Consider the following 20034-nt stretch of genomic DNA (forward strand, 5'->3'; position numbering starts at 1 on the left):
AGCAAAGAGCATGTTTTCCAGCTCACCGCACAAGGAAGAGGCGTAGAAGAAGAGTGGCAGCCAAAAGATATCCATATGAAAACAACTAGGACAAGCTACACAAAGGTGAGATTTTATATTTTATTGCAAATACTTTCAAACAATATGATTTACTCATGTAACAGAAAAGGGTTCAAGGACCCCAGAAAGCTTGTCAGATTGGCAAAATTCGGTTTGGAAACCTTTCTGGCACCTCGTCAAAGTGCCGGACAACTTTTAAAACACAGGTTTTTTAACTGAAGGACTCTGGACTGGCACCCACACAGTGTAGTGCCAGTCCCAACAGGGCTAGGCTGAAGAGTGAACTGATCTTGGTTTACGGTATCAGCATCTATGGCGAACATGCTAGCATTATCAACTAGCCGATAAGCCAATTCTGTCATTGAGGAGGGAGCTGAATCTTCGTGCCCAAACTTTTACCTAAGTGCCAGCATGATTCAGTATTTAGTGTCTCCACATCAGGGATCAAAAATGTATTATCCACACGGAGAGGAGGATAGGTGCACGAACACAAAACCCTGCGGTTTTCAGCTGCAGCAGATATCTAACCCGAATCGCGACATTCCGGCCGGGAGAAATGTCGCGATCAACCCGACAAGTCTTCTGATGGTGACTCATACCGCTTATTTATTTTGCCTGTGCGTCTGCCTGCTTCGTGATGCAGAAAGTGCTTAGATTTGACTTGACTTATAGGTGGGAATGGTATATTGATCCTGATATGGTGGCGTCTGGCCATGACCGCTGGATTAGGCTAGCTTGGTTAGCAGCGACTTGATACGCATTTGTTGTGGTACGGCTTTTGATGGAGTCGATGGAGACAGTAGTTGATGGAGACAGTAGCACAGCACACACTTGGAGAGTTGTGTTTTGTGTGGTTTGGTTTTTTGGTATGCTCTAAGCACCTTCCCACGACTGTTGAATGTAGTTATTCTGGCAAGCTCACCTGCTGTTTATTGGGCGTTCCAGTGTCTCAGCACAGATGTCCCTCAGGGACAACACTGAGACCTCCAACACCTCTCTCTCTCGACACAACATTTGAAAGGTCGGGTTGCTCGTGATACAGCGATCTCGTATGAGATGCTCCAAATTGACCTCTTGGCAGCACATACTTTCAAGGTGGGTTGGCATCGGGCTACAAGCCCCGCACTGGCACCACTTAGTATTTCCAATGTGCTGACTTTCAACTTCAGGCATCCTTTCATCATTCTCCTCCGTATGAGCTGGTTTTAACACTGCATTTGCTCTAATAGGCTCAAAAGCATACGCTGTTGGGTTTCTGACTTGGTTTGTGGGTCTTTCGATCTCATCAAAACCTTCCAAATCCATTGTACCAACACTTAACTAGTCTGAACTCCAGTACTGTATTCCTACTTCCTAGTAAACAACCATTCTCGTGACGTAAGCGCTGATGAAAACAAAGATGGCGCTGCACTAGGTTACATTTCCTCCCATCTTGGTCCCCTCTCATCTAACATTACTAACTCTTGTAGAAACCTGGGTATCATCTTTGATAACCATCTCAATTTCGACCAGCATATTAATTCTGTTGTCAAATCTTATTTTTTCCAACTTAGAAAAATTACAAAAATTAGGTCATTCTTATCTGCCAAGAACTTAGAAACAGTAGTTCATGCATTCATCTCATCCCGGTTAGATTACTGGAATGCACTCTTCTCCTGCCTCACACAACAAAACCTCAATAAACTTCAGCTGATTCAAAATGCTGCAGCCAGACTCATAACCAGGTCCAACAAGAGAGAACACATCTCACCGGTTTTAAAATCACTTCATTGGCTCCCAGTCCGTTTTAGAATAGATTTTAAAATTCTAATGATCACTTTTAAGGCTCGTAGAGGGTTAGCTCCAGAATATATAGCTGACCACCTGAACTCCTACAAGCCCAACTGCAACCTGAGATCCTCTGATAGGTCATTCCTGGCCATTCCTCGGTCTAACCTTAAAACTAAAGGTGATCGGGCCTTTTCTGTTTGGGCCCCTCAGTTATGGAATGACCTGCCGGAGGAGATCAGGGAAGCTAACACATTGTCTTCTTTTAAGTCACTTCTAAAAACTCACTATTTTAGACTTGCTTTTTATTGATTTTACTGTTTGTTTGTTTGTTTTTTGTTTTTTTGGTTATTTTATCTTTTGTTGTATTTTATCATAATATTTTTATTTATTGTTTGCCCATTGCCTTTTTTCTAATTGTATGTAAAGTGCTTTGTAATTTGTTTTGAAAAGCGCTATATAAATAAAGGTATTATTATTATTATTATTATTATATTCTTCTAGACAAAACGCATATGCCTCTCAAGTCTCCAGGTAGCATCTACTACTGTAGATCCATAGAGGAGAGATTTAGCCTGCCCACACAGATTTCAATTGTTCAGACAAAAATATGAAATTAATTCACGGTACTGCTCTGTTGTCTATATTTCTCACCCATTCATTGTCAATAGAGAACCATAGTTAAGTGCTGCTAGCTTGAATCACAGAATAAAGTCTTAACTCTCTTTATTCTAGCATTTAGAGGGGATTGTTCACGGACACAAATCTAGTCCATCTAAATTCACCCCATACCTTCATACAACAAACCATCAAAAGCATAATTTGTCAATTTGAGACTACATCCCAGCAGACAAGCCATCGCTGCAGGCAACAGGATGAAGAAAGAATAGCATTTATGTTGAGGGGGAAATTAAGGCTATGGTGTGCAATATGTACTATGGGAGAAACTGTATGCATTAGTATGTCAGTTGTGCTTGTGCTGACTGATAATGTAGACTTTGGTAGTTCACTTTTGTTGTCTGTGGTGTGTCTGGACACTGTGAATGGGGAAGTATGGAACACCAGTGTGTTAATGTAGTGAAATGACTGTGACCACTGAGCCTCCTGTACAAGGCCTCAAAACTTGTATATTTTCAGAATTTGTGTCGTCGCAAAAATGGCACCGATCAACTTTGGCGGTCATTTATCTTTGTGCCATTACCAGTAAATGAGGTTCCCCCCCATCTGCTGCTGTTTGATTGTCATGAATAGTAAAATGGCATTGTTTGTTGTGTTTCTATGCAAAATATCATTGAATTTGCCATTACATGATGGCACATTTTTTCCAAACTGACCCTGGAGGAAAACCCATTTACTGGTAATGGCAGAAAGAAAAATGGCCACCACTTCCGATTGGTGCCATTTTTGCAATGACTCTAATTCTGAAATCTTTAGAGTATCCGTACATGTATATCAAGTGTGTCACTTTGATAAAAATCAGAATGATTCATGTACATTGCACCTGGACTTTTAGGTAGACGTCTACACTCATCTACCTTGTCTCAGTGCTAGATTGTGTTACTGCTGTGACTCAAGTTGCAGGAGAGATCTCTATGGAATTATCCATAGGAAAATATGAATATTCGATGTGGAAGAGAAGAGATGAGAGATACTTATCTGTGTTTGACAACTTATCTGACACTATCTGAATTGTCCTGATGCAGTAAACCCCACCCATTTGGTACTCTATGGAGTTTAAAACAAATGAGTTATTATACTGTTTGATCCATGCCATTACAATTTCTGCTCTCATGGCCTACAATTGAAAACATGGTTGTTTTTCTCGTCACATCACAAATACTGCTTGTATATATGAATTAGCTTGGCGCAGATCATTGTACACTTCTGAACCCAACATACATCTCTTCTGCCATGGCAAAATTCAGCAACATCACCAATAGCAGTGTCAGCATTGTTCAAAGCTTACTGGTCAGACTCAAACGGGAACTGCAGTTATGACTGTTTGAACAAAACAAGGAAGCAACACTAATAAAAAAGGAACAAATGAGATGTCACATTTATGCATTCTTTCAACCTTTATTTGTACAGCGAGGCACACTGTGAGAAAGCTGTTATTTTGTCCTGTTTATTGCACCATTAAAAGCATAGTACAACAATGGAATGATAGGTAAATCAAGCAAAATCAAAAGAGCTGCAAATTTCTCAACAACAGGGCCCTGCAGGCAATGAGCGATTCAAGTATTGAATCACTGCAGGAAAGCACGTTATGTTGCAATTGGTCCTGACCAATGACTGTTTATCACTTGAAGCAACCAGGTCCTTGGAGGTGATGGAGCAACAGTATTAAAGGCGAGGCAGCGGGGTAAAACCAACATGTCTTTGGTGAAAGAAGAGACAAACATTTTGGACAGACCATCTCGAAAGGTAACGAGTTATTACCAATGCAGTTTTTAAATGTAATATTCAGTATAGCTTGTACATTTACAGTTGTTTTCAAGCTTATGAAATGTGTTTTCAGTTGTCAGTACTTAATATGAAACAGGCTGGCTATTTTCAAAGTTTTTTCAATGCTTACCTGTTAAGTCTCACTTTTGAGATAATGCTAGTAGCCTACTATCACTCAACATAGTGTACACTAAAAAGTGTTAGCATGGAGCCTACTATCACTCAACGTAGTGTACGCTAAATTGTTAGCATGGAGCACCAGAGCCAATGATCTACCAGGACACATGGATGATTTTGGTGTCAGTGTTCCCATCACTTAACAGCTAAGTTGACCAATGGGACAATCTCCCAAAAAATCACAGTACTCCTTTAACTCACACTTTCTTGTATTGTTTAATTTCCAGACTGAATAATGAGAGCTGCCGCTTGTGCCATCCTTGTCCTGCTGACTCTGTATCAAGGTGGGTGCGCTTCTCTGCCTTTCACTTAGGGTTTGACCGATGTGGGTTTTTGAAGGCCACAGCCAGTATTTTCGTATTGAAGCTGACAACAACCAATATTTTGTGCTGATATTCAACTTTAAATGTTTAAATTTGACCATTTCCATGCATACAAAATTCCAGATAAATCATAAATCATTCCATGTTTCCACCAGAATTGTATTCTTGTCATGGAGAAAAGCCTCTGAAACAGCATTTAGACCATCATGGGACACTAAAACTCCATTGAAAGCCAGACTAATGAAATTCTAGGTTTGTTAGCAGCTGTTTGGAGCAGGGTGACCCACCCCACCGGTTCAATGTTAGGGGAAACTCTGGGATACAATAAGCCTGTAAATGAAGCCACAATTTACAAAAAAAAATGCATTATTGAACAATTAAACAAATGAATAAAATTTGGAAAGAAAATCAAATTTCATTGCAGATTTTGCAGACTGTTGGTATGTAGCTGTGCTCACCTTACCTAACACTGACTGGCTGATATCTGATACTTAATAAAATGCCAATATCAGCCCCATATACCTTATCAGCCTAACCCAACTTTCATTCACTATACTTTTGCACCTTGGCTCTTAGTGCCTTAACTTATACATGAGCTTTGAAAGTTGTTCACCAAAGAAACCTCAAACAAATTTTTAACAATTTGACCCCAATAGTACTAACAGTGTGAATTTTACATAGCTATCAATAAGTCAGGTACACTATTATAGATTAATTATATGTTGTATTATGTGTTAGATATGATTTGCTGGTGCTACTAAGGAGTGTCTGTAAATTCCCATATGTGTTTTCTTCATATTTTAATATTCTTGTTATATATTGCATATACCTTGATTTTTTGTATAACTTTTCACTTATCTAATATATCGTTGGGATATTTTCACATTGTACATATTTTTCATTCATTTTTTCCTTTGCCTCTGTATATTCTACCGCTGTTGTTTTGCAAATCCTCATAATGCCGTGGCTCATTAATTTTTCCATACACTCAAAGTTTCTACTTAACACGTTCCAGTGTAGTTGCGTTATATTTAATACTCCCTATTTGCCATATTCCTCCATTTTTCTATCCTATTACAGCTTGCTGCTGCAACGAGACAAATCCCACGGGTATCATTAAAGTTTCGCCGAACCTCATCCTATCGTGCGACGCACGTGGGAGTGTGATCTAACCTCTGTCATATTATTGTGTGTGTTGTTCCCAGGCGAGGCGCTGAAGTGTAACTATTGTTTCTCCAAGAGCGGTGACCTCTGCAGCCCCACCAGCGTCCAGACCTGCTCGCGGACCAATAACGCCTGTGCCAGCGTCCTGTTCCTGTACCCGCTGCGTGAGTCTATCAGCCTTTCTATCAGTGTCTCTATGTATATGTATGGGGGGCGACCAGGTGTGTACCATTTTTTAACCATATAAAAGATGGGAATACGCTCTTATTGTGGTTGAGAGGAGGGAGACTGATATTTTTAGTGGTGTGTTGTTTTTTTCAGCAGGGGTGATGGTAATGAATTAATATAGATGTAAGTCAGAACCAGTAAAATAAGACCTGTGATGTTTCCGTGGGCTGAATTGAATGATTTTGGTCTAAAAGTGCATAAAATGGGATATACACACAGGCCTTTCTTACCATTTCCCTTTCTGCTGACAGCGGTGACAGCCCAAAATGTGAGATGCTAATTTCACGACAAGCTGACAGGAATACTAAACAGATTTTCAGAGTTGGTTCGCTTATGATCTAAAAATATTTCATTTGGATGGGAACCTATGAGCAGAGGTCGAGTGTGTGGCCCGCTGCCATGTTTAAAGCACTTCACCCGGCCCCTCTGTTTGTTTTTCTCTTTTGATCACTTGGATTGACTATGTGATGCTAATGCGACCATGCCATCATTCATCACTTGTTCTGGGCTCACTTAAAAAATTGAGAGTACACTATACACGCTCTGTATTTGAAGTTTTTAACTGAGTTTTCAAACAATTTTAACTCTGTTGCAGAGTTTAAACCCAGTTACATATAGGCTACTATTACATTCATTTAAAGGTATATGTATAGCATTTTAACATCAATAAATCAGATGATGAGGAGACATTAGAATAATTAGCATTAACAAACAAGACCGAGAAGATTGCCAGCCTCTACACTGTATTATTGTGTGCCACCGAGTCAGATTTGGCGGGAAATCTGATGGATTGCTTTACGGCACAAAACAGGAAGAGGCCGCTGTTCTTCCAGAGCAAACAGAGCTAAAGCTTTCAGAGCTTCTGGCAAAGGCAGATGGTGGAAGGAGAGAAAGGTTGATGGAAAAATCACTTCCAACATGTTTATCCTCTTCAGTAAAACCAAAGAAAGTAGCATCTTCTTTGTGACAGGAAGCAGCAGGGTTTATGGGAAATGTGGTCTTAAATACCAGCACTAACAATACCACTGGTGTGAAATAGAGGCTACCAATCGTCTCCACCATGGTCTCATTTGTTTACTGTAATTATACAAAGGCATCACAAGTAATTTGACAATGATATATTGATGTGCAAAAATGCTACACGTTGCACCTTTAAGTTTAAAATAATATGAAACTTTATTCATCCTCATGGGGAAATAAGGTTGTTGATGGAAATAATAAAACAATAAAAGCAATTAAATAGAATCTAAACAATGCTGCCAACAGTTTCAAGACACTGTAACATGTTTCCAAAAGCCTTACACATGTCTTACCCTGTTCTTTGTATTTCATTCCTCCAGACAATTCCTTCCGTCAGTGCATGAACATGGCGGTGTGCCAGGGCTACATGAACATGCCTAATGTGGCGGCTCACTGCTGCAGCACCGACCTCTGTAACTGAGTTTCTCCACGGCAGGCTGGGACCAAATTTGTTTTCAGCTTTTATTCAAACTGTATAACCAACTGCTGTATAAACAAATTAAATCATCTTACTGCACTGGCAGATCATTTTACCAGTTTCAACAAATTTGACTTTTTTTCCAGGAGAATATAACTTGTTTAAGGATATTTACTTGGTAAAAGTGAAATTGTCTTGGAGAAAGTTTCTTGTTTCAAGATTTTTTTTCATTGTTTTATGATGATTTCTTGAAGAAGTCACATTGGCATGAATCAAGTGACATTTACTGAAACCAGCAAGATTATCTGCCAGTGCAGTGAGATAATTTGACTAAAAATATCATGAAATAAGCTAATAGGTCTGGAAACAAGATAAAATCACTTCACTTTTGTCATTTTTTGCAATGTGACACAGAAGACTTGCCTTGTAAAACACATGACAATTTTTCTGAATGTGATTAAAGCCTTAAAAAAGATTGGTGATATTTACATTCATAGCGATGCCCTGCGCAGAAGGGAATTACTGATTGCAATCACATCACAATATAAATGTTGTGACTTTGGTGTTCTAAGACAGTTTATGTGCTTATTTTTTAAAAACCAGTAAGGATCAGTACTGCTAAACTCCACTAGATGGCAGTAGAGTACTGAGCAGAATAATGAGAATGCATCTTGTGCATGACCAATGGCTGCATCTGACTAATTTATACATTGGGACAAAACCTTTAAAAAAAAAAAAAGATATTAATAGAAAAATAATGAACTTGATTGACACTTTCATATCTGACTTGTGATCTCCATCTTTCTCATATGATGAATGTGAATGACAGGTGGCGAGGCTTATCATTTATTAAAACCAGGTAATTTCACTTGGGGTTTAATAATAGATTATCTACTGAGCCGAACGTATGCAAATGCAATACATTTTTCAGACGCAGGCAAAGATCACCGGAAATAGAGATAGATGTGTTCTCCTTTGTGCGGGCTGCGGGGCTCGGCTCGCATGCTTTATGAGCTGATGGCTCGGCTTGTCACTTGTAAGAGTAATTTAGGATCTAAAGGCTATTGTACATTAATCAGTTTGTGAACCAGATACTGGGCCAGCCATAGTCGATGTGTGAAAAAGGCTTACTGGTGCAAACAGTTCTGCAAAATCAATCAGTTAATCACACCATGCCAGCAGGAATAAACTTTTCACTATAACTCTGTGTATCATACTTTCTGCAAGTATGAGAAACAGTCTGCTGTTGCCTATACCAATGATACCAATACATGAAAATAAAACATGAACAACAACAATTACTTGAATAAAATGTCTTGGACAACTAATACCCAACTAACTGGATAAGGAAGGGCCACCTATACACTTTTTAACAAAAAGGGTTCTATATAGCAGTGATTCTCAACCTTTTTCATATCAAGGACCCCTAATTTAGTACACATTGCTGGGGGGACCCCCCTGGAACCCCCTCAAGGACCTCTGGTGGTCCCCGGACCCCGTGTTGAGAACCACTGCTATACAGCACTAGAAAATGGTTCCTTAGATTTGTACCATAGCAGAACTCTTTTTGGTGCCATAGAGAACCCTGGGCAGTTAGCATGAGCAGTGATAGTCACCATGGCTGAACAGACAAAGGAAAGAGAAACTCAAACTGCATCAACAGAAAATCCAAGGAAAAAGACGTCACAGTACTGGACACACGGTTTGATTGACAGGTGATCTCTGGGAAGAGCAGTGCAGAAACACCACAGCAATGAGCGCTGAGCACCAAAGATGGAGAGAAAATAAATAAAAACAAACCAGGATCTTGAGGATTACCACTTTAACAAATCAGAGGCTTGTTTGACTCGCACTGTAGAAGCACCACTCTAACCAAAGAACCGCTGAAGAGCCCCCATTTCCCTGTGTGTAATATGAAGTGATAACATGCGAGCGAAGCCATTTCTTCATGTGGTCCCAGCTTAACAGTTGAGCCTCCGCAGAGCGCACAGCTGAGGATTATATGCAAACTGCCCCTAGGCTAGGGCTGTTGCCGGAGATCAACCCCAAAAATGTGGAACTCCCCTTCGTCATACCCCCCCCCCCCCCCTTCCCTCCCCACACGCAACACACACACGAACACACCAGCGATATATAACCACAGGGAAACGGCCAACCTCTTTTTTTTTACGAGGTGTTCCCCATTAACTGGGGCTTCCCTTCAGTAACGAGTGCCGGGAGCAGTGTGGAAATACCATTCAGCTCTCCATGTGGAGCCCCGAGGACCCCACAGCGATACTGGGATTCCATCAGCATCACACGCAGGGAGGAAGACACACACACACACGCACACACACATCGGCACAAACAGAGGTGCATGGACACAAACAATGGAAGAAACCCATACAGAGGGGGCACTCTAGAATGTGACCGATATGGGTTTTTGAAAGCCGATATTTTTGGATTGAAGCTGCCCATAGCTGATATTTTGTCCTGATATTCTTTAAATTTGACCATTTTCATGCCTAAGAAATCCCAAACATTACAAGGATTCAGCATTTCCTTCTGAACTGTATTGTTGTCAGGGAGGAAAAGCCTCTGAAACAGCATTTAGACCATCATGGGACACTAAAACTCTCCATTGTACAAAGGGATCTAACTGCAAAAATAGATTTAGGTGGGATTTAGCTCTGAAGCAGGATGAAGCAGGTTTCACTGCAGGTTTTACAGACTGTTGAGTAAAATGGGATGATTTCTCTGGTCAGACATCTGACATAAAAATAATAAAAACATACTGACTAGCTGTGATCAGAAAGGAACCTCCATCATATCAGAGGTGGACCACACTGACTGGACCATAGAGACAGTGCATAAATTAGGCCACGCCCATCGTGGGGGAAATCACTGCACTGCTCTCCATTCACTTTGTGTGACTGAATGTACATCATTGTCATTATTGCCCAAATTAAACATGCCTAAAAGCTGTTGTGTGGTGGGATTCACAGCCAGCAAACTTAAAAACCGTGAATTACAGTTTTTTGGGCTCCCGAGCAAAACAAGGAGCCGTTAAGAAGAAAAATGTGGATCCAGGCCGTAGGGAGAGAGGTGCTGACAGTGGTACATGGTAGAAGAGGGGGAAACTTTGGGACCTGAGACTAAGTACACTTATAATGTGGCCAGCATTTTGTCACTGGTCAGTAACTTACCAGTAATTATCTAGTTATATTTTTGTAAGATAACCTGAATGTTAAAATGTGTTTAAAAGCTGCATGCTGTCCTAACATTAGGCTGCTACTAAGCTAACATTACTGAGCCAGTTCCTCTCTATACAACAGATGAGCTGTGTTCATGTGGGTCTCAGGATAGGTTGCTCTGTACTGACTGTCAGTCCAGGGTGCAAAAGTCATGAGAAATCTCACTGACTTGTTAGCTAATGTAAGATAGTTAACTTAGCAACAATCCACTTTAACAACCAATGTCACGTCAGCGTCGCTCAAACTTATAGTCTGAAAAGCATAGCTGTATTTCAGATTTTTAAATATTAAGTGGTCAATTTATTATCTTACCTGGTGATTAAATTAAGTAGTGGTAAATCTCGAAGTATTTCACTTCAGGTCACTGTGTGGGATAATTTATCCAGCTTTATTGGAGTAATGAAAAAGGACATTGATGGAGGCCAATTAAGTTCATTTTTTCAATGTACATTTCCCTCTCTGTTGGAGGCAGTGTGCTGAAATAGTTCTTTGACAGACTTGTCTACTCGAAAACAGGAAAAACCTTGTCAGGCTGTCTGTATCTGAAAAGATTTCCTCCCGATCGCTGCTTTTGCCGGTTTGTTAGCGATATTGTTTTCCCCCACGGTGGGCGTGGCTTCGAAGCATGACGCGCTCCGCAGTGTCTCTATATCTGATATTTTAAAAAAGGCCAATATCGGCCCCATATATCGACAAACTGGTATATCGGTGTAACCCTAGTGCGCACACATTAATGAGTCAATTACCCCGTCATAGTGTGTTGTTTTTATTTGTGAAACCGTAAGCCGAGCGCTCAGCAGGGAGCTTACTGGGATATTCCTCTTCCTGGTGTGGGTGGACCACCAGAGCATCAGCTCCAGCCAGATCTGGACAAACTCACTCCATTAACGCTCTATTTTTAGGACATACCCCTCGCAGATGTATTTACGAATCGCAGCGGAAAACGAAAAGCGCTTTAGAGACGCGGGTTTTCGGGCCCCCGGCCATTTATCCAAGAGGGTATACGGGGGGGGGGGGGAGATGCACTCAATTGGGCCAAACACGGAGAATGCTATTGGCTTCTCAGGACACCTCATTACCTCCGGCTCCATCAGATCGTAAGTGAAGAGGTGTAATGGGCAGGAATGAACCTGACTCCGTCTCTAAATCAGAGAGGTAAAAACTCTCAGCTGCAGAGCCTCATTAGGCCAGAGACACAGTGCCATAAAACCCAGAGAGAGAGAGCGTACGTATGTGTGCGTTTGTGTGAATGCATATGCGGTTTTTGAGAAGTCTCGTTAACGCTGCGGGACGCTCCGACGCAATGCGGGGCCCCCTTGTGCCAGGCTGAGGAGAGCCGACGACCCCGAAAGGAGGGTTTCTTCAGAGTTTCCGACGACGTCATGCTTCTCTCCTTTCCCCGGGCGAGGAAACTGGCGGTGCCCCCCCACCCCACCCCATCCCCACCCCCCGCCTGCCTGCGAGAGATATGTTTGTGGTTACTTTAATGGAGGAGTCCATAAAAATGTTGTTGTTTCGCAGCTACCGGTGAGAATTATGGCCGGGGTTCCCTGGAAATTACAATGCCTGCCCCCCCACCCGCCCGGCCGCCCCCCCTCCACCCTCCACCCTCCTCCACCACCGAAGTTGGCAGCGCTGAGGAGAAAACACTCTCGCTCCCTGGAAGAGGTTCCACCTGTGTGTGTTAAACATCACAAATTCACCAGCCTCAATGTTTCCCCTACATTAATAGAGCAGCAAGAGGTGCCTAACCCCCCCCCCCACACAAGTCTGACAGCTATTGAAGCATCAACATCTGGCCTTATTGCTTACTCTAAGGCAAAATATTCATGAGGCTTGCTCTTGAGCAAAGGCTACATTAACTATTGTAAGGTTGTTATGGGCAATAATATTGGTGAGAAATGGAATAATATAATGATTATGCTAGTTATTCCTGGAATAATTACAGGGGTGTTCAAGTTCTTTATTGTCATATGCACAGAGAAAACAAGTTGCCCTGAACAATGGATGTTTGCTGTCCTCTCTGATGCCAAAAAAAAAAAAAAGAGAGAATAAAATCTAAATAAACATATAATGCATGTACACTAGTATAACTAGCATGAATGTAACACGTGCCACCATTTAGCACTAAAACTTCTAAACCCGCTTATAAATATCGACTAAATTTCTGGGGACAAAGTGGAGCAATGACTGGCAAGATATTAGTATTGGCTTCCAAATGAATTAATGTTGAACTTGCTCACCATTATAATGCTAAGATCAAATTTGGATTCATTTAGGCTAAAGATAAGTTGAGACCTACACCAAATGTATCATTAACCTCTGGAAAGATGCCAGCAGTTTTGAATCACTTGTCTTGTTCATAAGCAAATGCTGCAAGATCTATTATAAGGTTGTTATGGGCAATAGCATTGATGACAAATGGAAAGATGGGATGATTATGTCCATCATCCCTGAACTATATGACATGTGAGAGTGTGAAAGATCTGGATATACACATCTACATCTCCTCCTTTGTGATTGGTATAGATCTAATAAGGGAAATCAATGAGGGATAATGGCTTTTACCTGGATTCACCTCATCAGTGAAATCAATAAGGGATAATGGCTTTTACCTGGATTCACCTCATCAGTGGAAGAAAGTAGCACAAATATGCATCATCCTAAATTAGACACAGATATGTTAGAAATCACACATCCTCTTTGTATGACAATGTGAGACACTTGCCATACCTTTGTCTAAGTGAGTCCAAATGTGAGTCTTTATCATTATAATGGAGAGCAAAATCAAGCAAAAATGTATTGGGTATTGATTTGGAAGCCATATCTAAAAAGAAAGCGTTCAGGACCAATGTTTCCTCTAAGCTGATAGTTTGGTGACCTAAATCTTACTTATCTCATAAGTAATTGCTCCACTTTGTCCTCAGAGACTTCTTCTATTTATATAAGCAGGTTTGGAAGTTTTGGATGCAGGGACTTTGCCATAGCTTGAACTGACACCCATTCCAACTGGGAAGACCTGAGCACAACTGATGCCTCCCAGCATCCTGACCCTAATAGTGTACGCCTAGATCGTATAGCTCCTCCCTTGGATATACACAAGCTTAGGTTGAACTTCCATCAGATTGCTCAACCACTCACTGCATCCTCTTGGTTTCCTCACACAGCCGCCGCATCTCGAGTCCCTTATATCCAGGAGGATGCTGGCCAAACGCCGCGCCGTGTTGACGAGCCTGTCTCTGTGGAGTATCTTCCTCTGCAGCTCCGACGTCCGCGCCAAGAAGCAGCATAACAATGATGATGACGACGAGTCCTGGTCCGGGGAGAGTGTTTCCAGGGCGAGATGCGCGTCGCGGTGCCTCAGTTTACACAGCGTCGCGGCGCTCTCCACACCGCTGCAGGTAAGCGGGAACCCGAGCGAGCGGCACCGGAGCGCGTCGGCATCCACATGGGGTTCAACTGCATAATAAAGTTACTAGTAATGAAGTTCTTTAGCGCTATCATGGGTGCCGGTTGGGGTTGGCAAGGTGTGAGCACTTGCTATGTCTTTGCCTAAGTGAGTCTGATTTATGAGTACTAATTGTTGGAGTTTGTATTATTATAATGGAGAGCAACGATAAGGCAAAAATGAGTGGGAACTTATTTGAAAGCCATATAAAAAAATAAAATAAAAGATAAAAAATTAAAAAATCACATAATCTGGAGAGCATTCAGGACCAGTTTTCCCTTTAAACTGATAGTTTGGTAACCAAATTATAATATTGGAAGCACTTTCTGACTACCATTTCTACAGTAGAATTAGACCGATATATAGGTTTGCCAATAGCCTATTGGATATCAGCCAGTGTTGTCCACCTGATATAATTGAGGTTTCTCTCTGACCACAGCCTCATAAAAACAGTCTGTGAAACCTCACATGACATTTTATTTTCTTTGTGCGTTTTATTTATTCGTTTAATTGTTCCATTATGTTTTTTTGTCAATTAACTCATCATTTAAAGGCAGTAATGTATCCCAGAGTTTCCCTACCATTGAATCATTTCAGTGGTCTGGGTTTCAGTGGAGAGTTTTAATGTCCCATGATGGTCTAAATGATGTTTCAGAGGCTTTTTAAGATATTGAATATTGGTACAAAATATTGGTGATGATATCGGCCTTTGAAAACCCATATCGGTCGATATCGATAGTGCACTATAGATCTACAATGCACTCATAAGGAATTACAATGCACTCATAATTCCTTATGCTTATGAGAACACATAATACTGACACTATATCAGCACCCATGAAACATTATAGATGTAACTTGGATGGATTATAAGTACAAGCATGAATGTTTATGACTATCAGAGGGTGTCCCATTGAGATTAATAGGCTGCCTGGCAACCTTTAGTGTCCTTACAGTGCACTATAGACATGGCAGACATAGAAAGTGTTTCCATGATAATATCTTGTCAGTCATCAGTCATTCCTCCACTTTGTCCCCCAGAAATTTAGCCTATATTTATATAAGCAGGTTTGTATGTTTTGGTGGCAAATTATGTTAGATGCAGGAACTTTGCTAAAGCTTAAGTTTAGTGAATTGATATCAATTGCAACTTAGTTACTGAAAATATGTTGAAAAGTATATGTAGCGTATGTATACTCTACTTTACATGAGGCCTTAAAATGTTTTTTATTGCAATAGGAAAAATCTGAAGGCCTGTAGTGTCAACATATACTACTACTACTACTACTGCTACTACTACTGCTACTACCATCACTACTACTACTACTATTAGTAGTAGTACTACCACTACTACTGCTGCTACTACTACTACTACTACTACTACCGCTACTACCACTACTACTACTGCTACTACTACTACTACTACTACTACTACCGCTACTACTACTACTACTACTGCTACTACTACTGCTACTACCATCACTACTACTACTACTATTAGTAGTAGTACTACCACTACTACTGCTGCTACTACTACTACTACTACTACTACCGCTACTACCACTACTACTACTGCTACTACTACTACTACTACTACTACTACCGCTACTACTACTACTACTACTGCTACTACTACTGCTACTACCATCACTACTACTACTACTATTAGTAGTAGTACTACCACTACTACTGCTGCTACTACTACTACTACTACTACTACCGCTACTACCACTACTACTACTGCTACTACTACTACTACTACTACTACTACCGCTACTACTACTACTACTACTGCTACTACTGCTACTACTACTACTACTACTACCGCTACTACCACTACTACCACTACTACTACTAGTACTACTACTACTACTAAGAATAATAATAATAATAATAAGAGCTTACCTAATCAATTAACTGATCACTCACTCACTTAATCAATCAATCAATCAATCAATCAATAAATCACCCAGTCGATCAATCAATCAGTGGATAGTCCTGGTTACTTTCTTAAAGTTATCAGATATGACAGTAAGCTTGTTATGCATTGTAATCAGCGTGATTCATCCACAATATGAGGACATGATATTCTGTAGACCCTCATTAAAAGTTTCCTTTTGCTCAGCGGGGGCAAGGCCTGACCACAGGGCTTGTTATCCTGATTACATTATCCATACAGATCGCTCCTCTATCAGTAGCTATCCACCCACACACACACACACACGCATAGACACAGATACTGCAGCCAAGTACCCCTTTTGCTCCAGCCAGGCTTCATAGTGTTCTAGACAGCAGTTATATCTTTATGTATACCCACTTAGAGCAATGATAACAGCGTAGGATGATGGTCCAGTCCACAAAAGAAGGAGAAATGTGAGGGAATGCTGAATGCCTCTGTGGTGTGTTGTCTTTTGAGGAACATTGAAGCTGCGTTCACACTACAGGCCTTCATGCCCTATTCTGAATTGCTGCTCATATCTGATTTTTCTGGATGACAGTTCTTATCTATTATTGGATGTAACTCATATCCCGTAACAATGTGAACTGACAGCGATGTCGAAAACACAATAAGACAATAACAAAGATGTCACATCCGTTTTTGTTTCCAACACATTTCAATTACGGTCTGTACCTTTGAGTTTTGACTGAATTGAGGCGTCAAGTCATTTGTCTTTCTTTCCATTGTTGCGTCTAGTTGTCCTCCATGCTAACGCTGGGTCAGCCAAGCTGCTGTGGCGCCAGAATTATGACAATTGTCTCAGATGAATAACATAACATTTACTTATTGTCATGGCAACGCTGACAAATTCCGATTTGACTGTTATATACAAGTTGCATGTAGGTTGCATGCCTCGGGATCCAATTTTGTACCATGTGATCCAGATGGGAATTGAAAAAATACAACTTTGCAGCTTTTTGCTGTTCACAATGATTAGAAAATATCAGATCTGCGTCACATGTACAGGAAAAATATCATAATTGGTACACTTTGCTGCAGTGTGAACATAGCCTTAAGACATAGAGGTGCTATTGAAGAGCTTCATATTCGTTTGCATTGGATCTGGTTAATTTTACTGCCACCAAACCAAGCAGTACCTACTGCTGTTTCTCTATTATGTCTTACAAGTCCTTTGGATGGGTGCTCACTACAAGATCTTTTCAGCTAACTATGCACCAAAGTTGTGTGGGAGGATGTGATCGAGACTCATTTTGGTGTGTCCATTGTGTGTGTGTCCATTCCTAGCCTCACAGTGCACACCATTCAAGAGAAGTGAATCAGTGATAGTTCTGTGTTATCGGCAAAGGGGACGGCACTGGCGTCACGTCGTTGGCCACTGAAGACTGACCTCATGGGACGGGGGATGGGGCAGGGTGGCGGAGGGGTCAGGACGTGACCTGGATCGTCTCCCTCCAACCCCATTGAATGATGGGATGGGGTCAGTCTAGACGGCTGGGGCCGGCCGGCCGGCACTGCCCCTCTCCATCCTGTCGTAGATCATATCTGTCTGCAGCAATAGTGGCCATGGCTGTGTCACTTTTGGCCGGCAACAATAAGCTTCTGTTACCGCCAGACATAACAGCTTTGGTGCAATGTAAAAAAAAAAAAAAAGCTGCGACTATTTCTGAGCAAATCAGTTAGGTATGGGGCGTGGGGAACATTGTCAGGAAGTAGAGATGAGCCAAAAGTGGGCAACATCTCTGACAAAGAGCATTTTATCTACACTGATTTTGCCCCTTTACTTTCTACTGTTTGCTGAGCAGGCATGCTGTTTTTCAGCTCCACCCTGCTTCGCATTCATGCAGCAGCACACGCTTCCTTCTGAGAGCTGCCCGGAACAACCGCAGTCTTCCCTGAGCAGTTGGGGTTAAACGCCTTGCTCAAGGGCAGCTAGGTGTTACTTGTTGAGGGAGGAGAAAGCCGGTCCGGGGATTCACACCAGCAACCTTCACCTCGCAAATCGCGAGGGAATAAATCTGAACTCTGAATCAATCATGGTACATAGTTATTGACGGAGCAAATGGAGATGGTTGAAAGGCCAGAAAATCAGACACACACCAGACACTCACAATGTACCAACCTCGTCAACCTCGTCTTTTTCATTATGGTTATTCAGATATTTCTATTGGCTTTCAAATGAATGATAAACGCAACACAACCGATTGAACAGATACATACAGTGGAGGAAGTGTGTATGTGTGTTGGGGGGGGGATTGTATTCACAGAGGGGAATTCCTGTTTGAAATCATGCCAAGCCAAATTTCTAGAAGAGTCTAGGTTTAGATGTGCCACGAACCCCTCTTGTCTTTTTTTTTTTAGTATGTAAATTCACTACCATTTTCACTTAACACTAGAAATGCAAATGCAGAATCTAACAGACATTGGGTCTCGGAGGAACATTTTGAAAGCTTAGATGTTTCAGTTCTAAAATTCAAAACAGCAGCCAACTGACGGTGGCTTGGCCTTTCTAGTGTTAAAACTGAACAACAGAAATCAGAAAAACAATGACCCTTTTGCTTTAGAAATGGATGATCTAAAGTTTTTCATGGCTTTTACATTCTTAGATGCTCCTTGTTCACAGTAAAAAAGTGAAAATTGTACTATTTGTTGTTTTGTATTTAGAGAACATGGCTCCTCTAAAACGAGCCAGTCAAACATGGTTGGTTTGTGATGTAGAAAACTGCAACCAATCATCTTATGTTTGGGGTTGGGGGAGGGGGGCGGGGCCTCTAGTACTGCTAGCCAGTGGCTCTTTCTGGCTGCTAGAAATGCCCCCAAAACAGCCTATAGCTCTTGAGGTGGGAGAGGGGCACTAGAGACTAAATTACTAAAAAGATTTGAGATTACTTTTACATGAAAAAATTGGACAGGTTTGTTTTATAGACTCAAGGTAATGATATAAAATAAAAAAATAAAAAATAAATAAAAAGGAAAAGGACCCCCCTTTAAGCTAGGATGCCACTATCCAGGAACTGTCTTATTATTATTATTATTCTTGGATTAGATTAGATGAAACTTTAAAGTAATAATCCGCAACTTTTTCATATAAATAAATGTCCATTTTGCTACTTTCTATCACTGATTGATACCGTACAATAGTGATTCAGCCTATACCCAGTTCATGAATGCTTTTACAGACAGGAGGTGATGCATTTTACATTTACAGAAGCAACAACAGCAGTTTGTTTGGAATAAATATGAGAAGGTTGATGAAATATAAGAAGCCACAGTCTACACTGAGTGTCTTTAACATTACAGTAAGTTGGGTCAGTGGCTACATTGAATGCAAAACGCCAAAAACAATGACCACTTCTCACCAAAATCAAGCAAAACAAGAATTTTGCGGATTATTGCTTTGACATATAACACGTCTAAGAGATCAGACGACAGGAGTGCTGACGAGAAACCAATTTGCCTCTTGAGTCACATTGAAAAGAACATATATGGTCCTACGTGACCTGACCAGTGATCCTGGATCTGCACTCATAATTCATAGAGGCTTGCAGCGTTCCGCCCCAGGCTCATACTGGGAAACAATGAGGGACATTAAGTCCCACAAACTCGAGAAGAAAAACAGTCATTTGTCATTATACAGAAAAATAACAGTTATGGTGCACAGAGTGTGAACTCTGGAGCTCTATGATGTTCTCTTGACAAACTATAATTATGTTGCCTTGCTTTGAGCTGTGACAGGGCTGTAACCTGTAATTAGGACATTAACATGTATTCTTCTGCACTTAATTCAATTAGAC

At 41.1% G+C, this 20034-nt stretch overlaps 1 protein-coding gene and 1 long non-coding RNA gene across 2 annotated transcripts in view; both read left to right on the plus strand.

Annotated features, from left to right (window-relative positions):
- Nucleotides 1-3939: 3939 nt before the first annotated feature.
- On the plus strand, nucleotides 3940-8025 carry LOC144543031 (uncharacterized). Its single transcript, XR_013507609.1, has 4 exons — nucleotides 3940-4251; nucleotides 4677-4733; nucleotides 5978-6100; nucleotides 7505-8025. It is a non-coding gene; the product is annotated as an uncharacterized LOC144543031 (long non-coding RNA).
- Nucleotides 8026-11883: 3858 nt separating this feature from the next.
- anos1a (anosmin 1a) overlaps nucleotides 11884-20034 on the plus strand; it is a 30744-nt gene continuing 22593 nt past the window's right edge. The window contains exons 1-3 of the mRNA XM_071902135.2: nucleotides 11884-11932; nucleotides 12108-12253; nucleotides 14003-14236. Of these exons, the coding sequence (XP_071758236.1) occupies nucleotides 11884-11932; nucleotides 12108-12253; nucleotides 14003-14236 (429 nt within the window). The remainder of the gene's footprint in view (nucleotides 11933-12107; nucleotides 12254-14002; nucleotides 14237-20034) is intronic.

Source organism: Centroberyx gerrardi, chromosome 21 (assembly GCF_048128805.1).
Source record: "Centroberyx gerrardi isolate f3 chromosome 21, fCenGer3.hap1.cur.20231027, whole genome shotgun sequence".
Taxonomy (NCBI): domain Eukaryota; kingdom Metazoa; phylum Chordata; class Actinopteri; order Beryciformes; family Berycidae; genus Centroberyx; species Centroberyx gerrardi.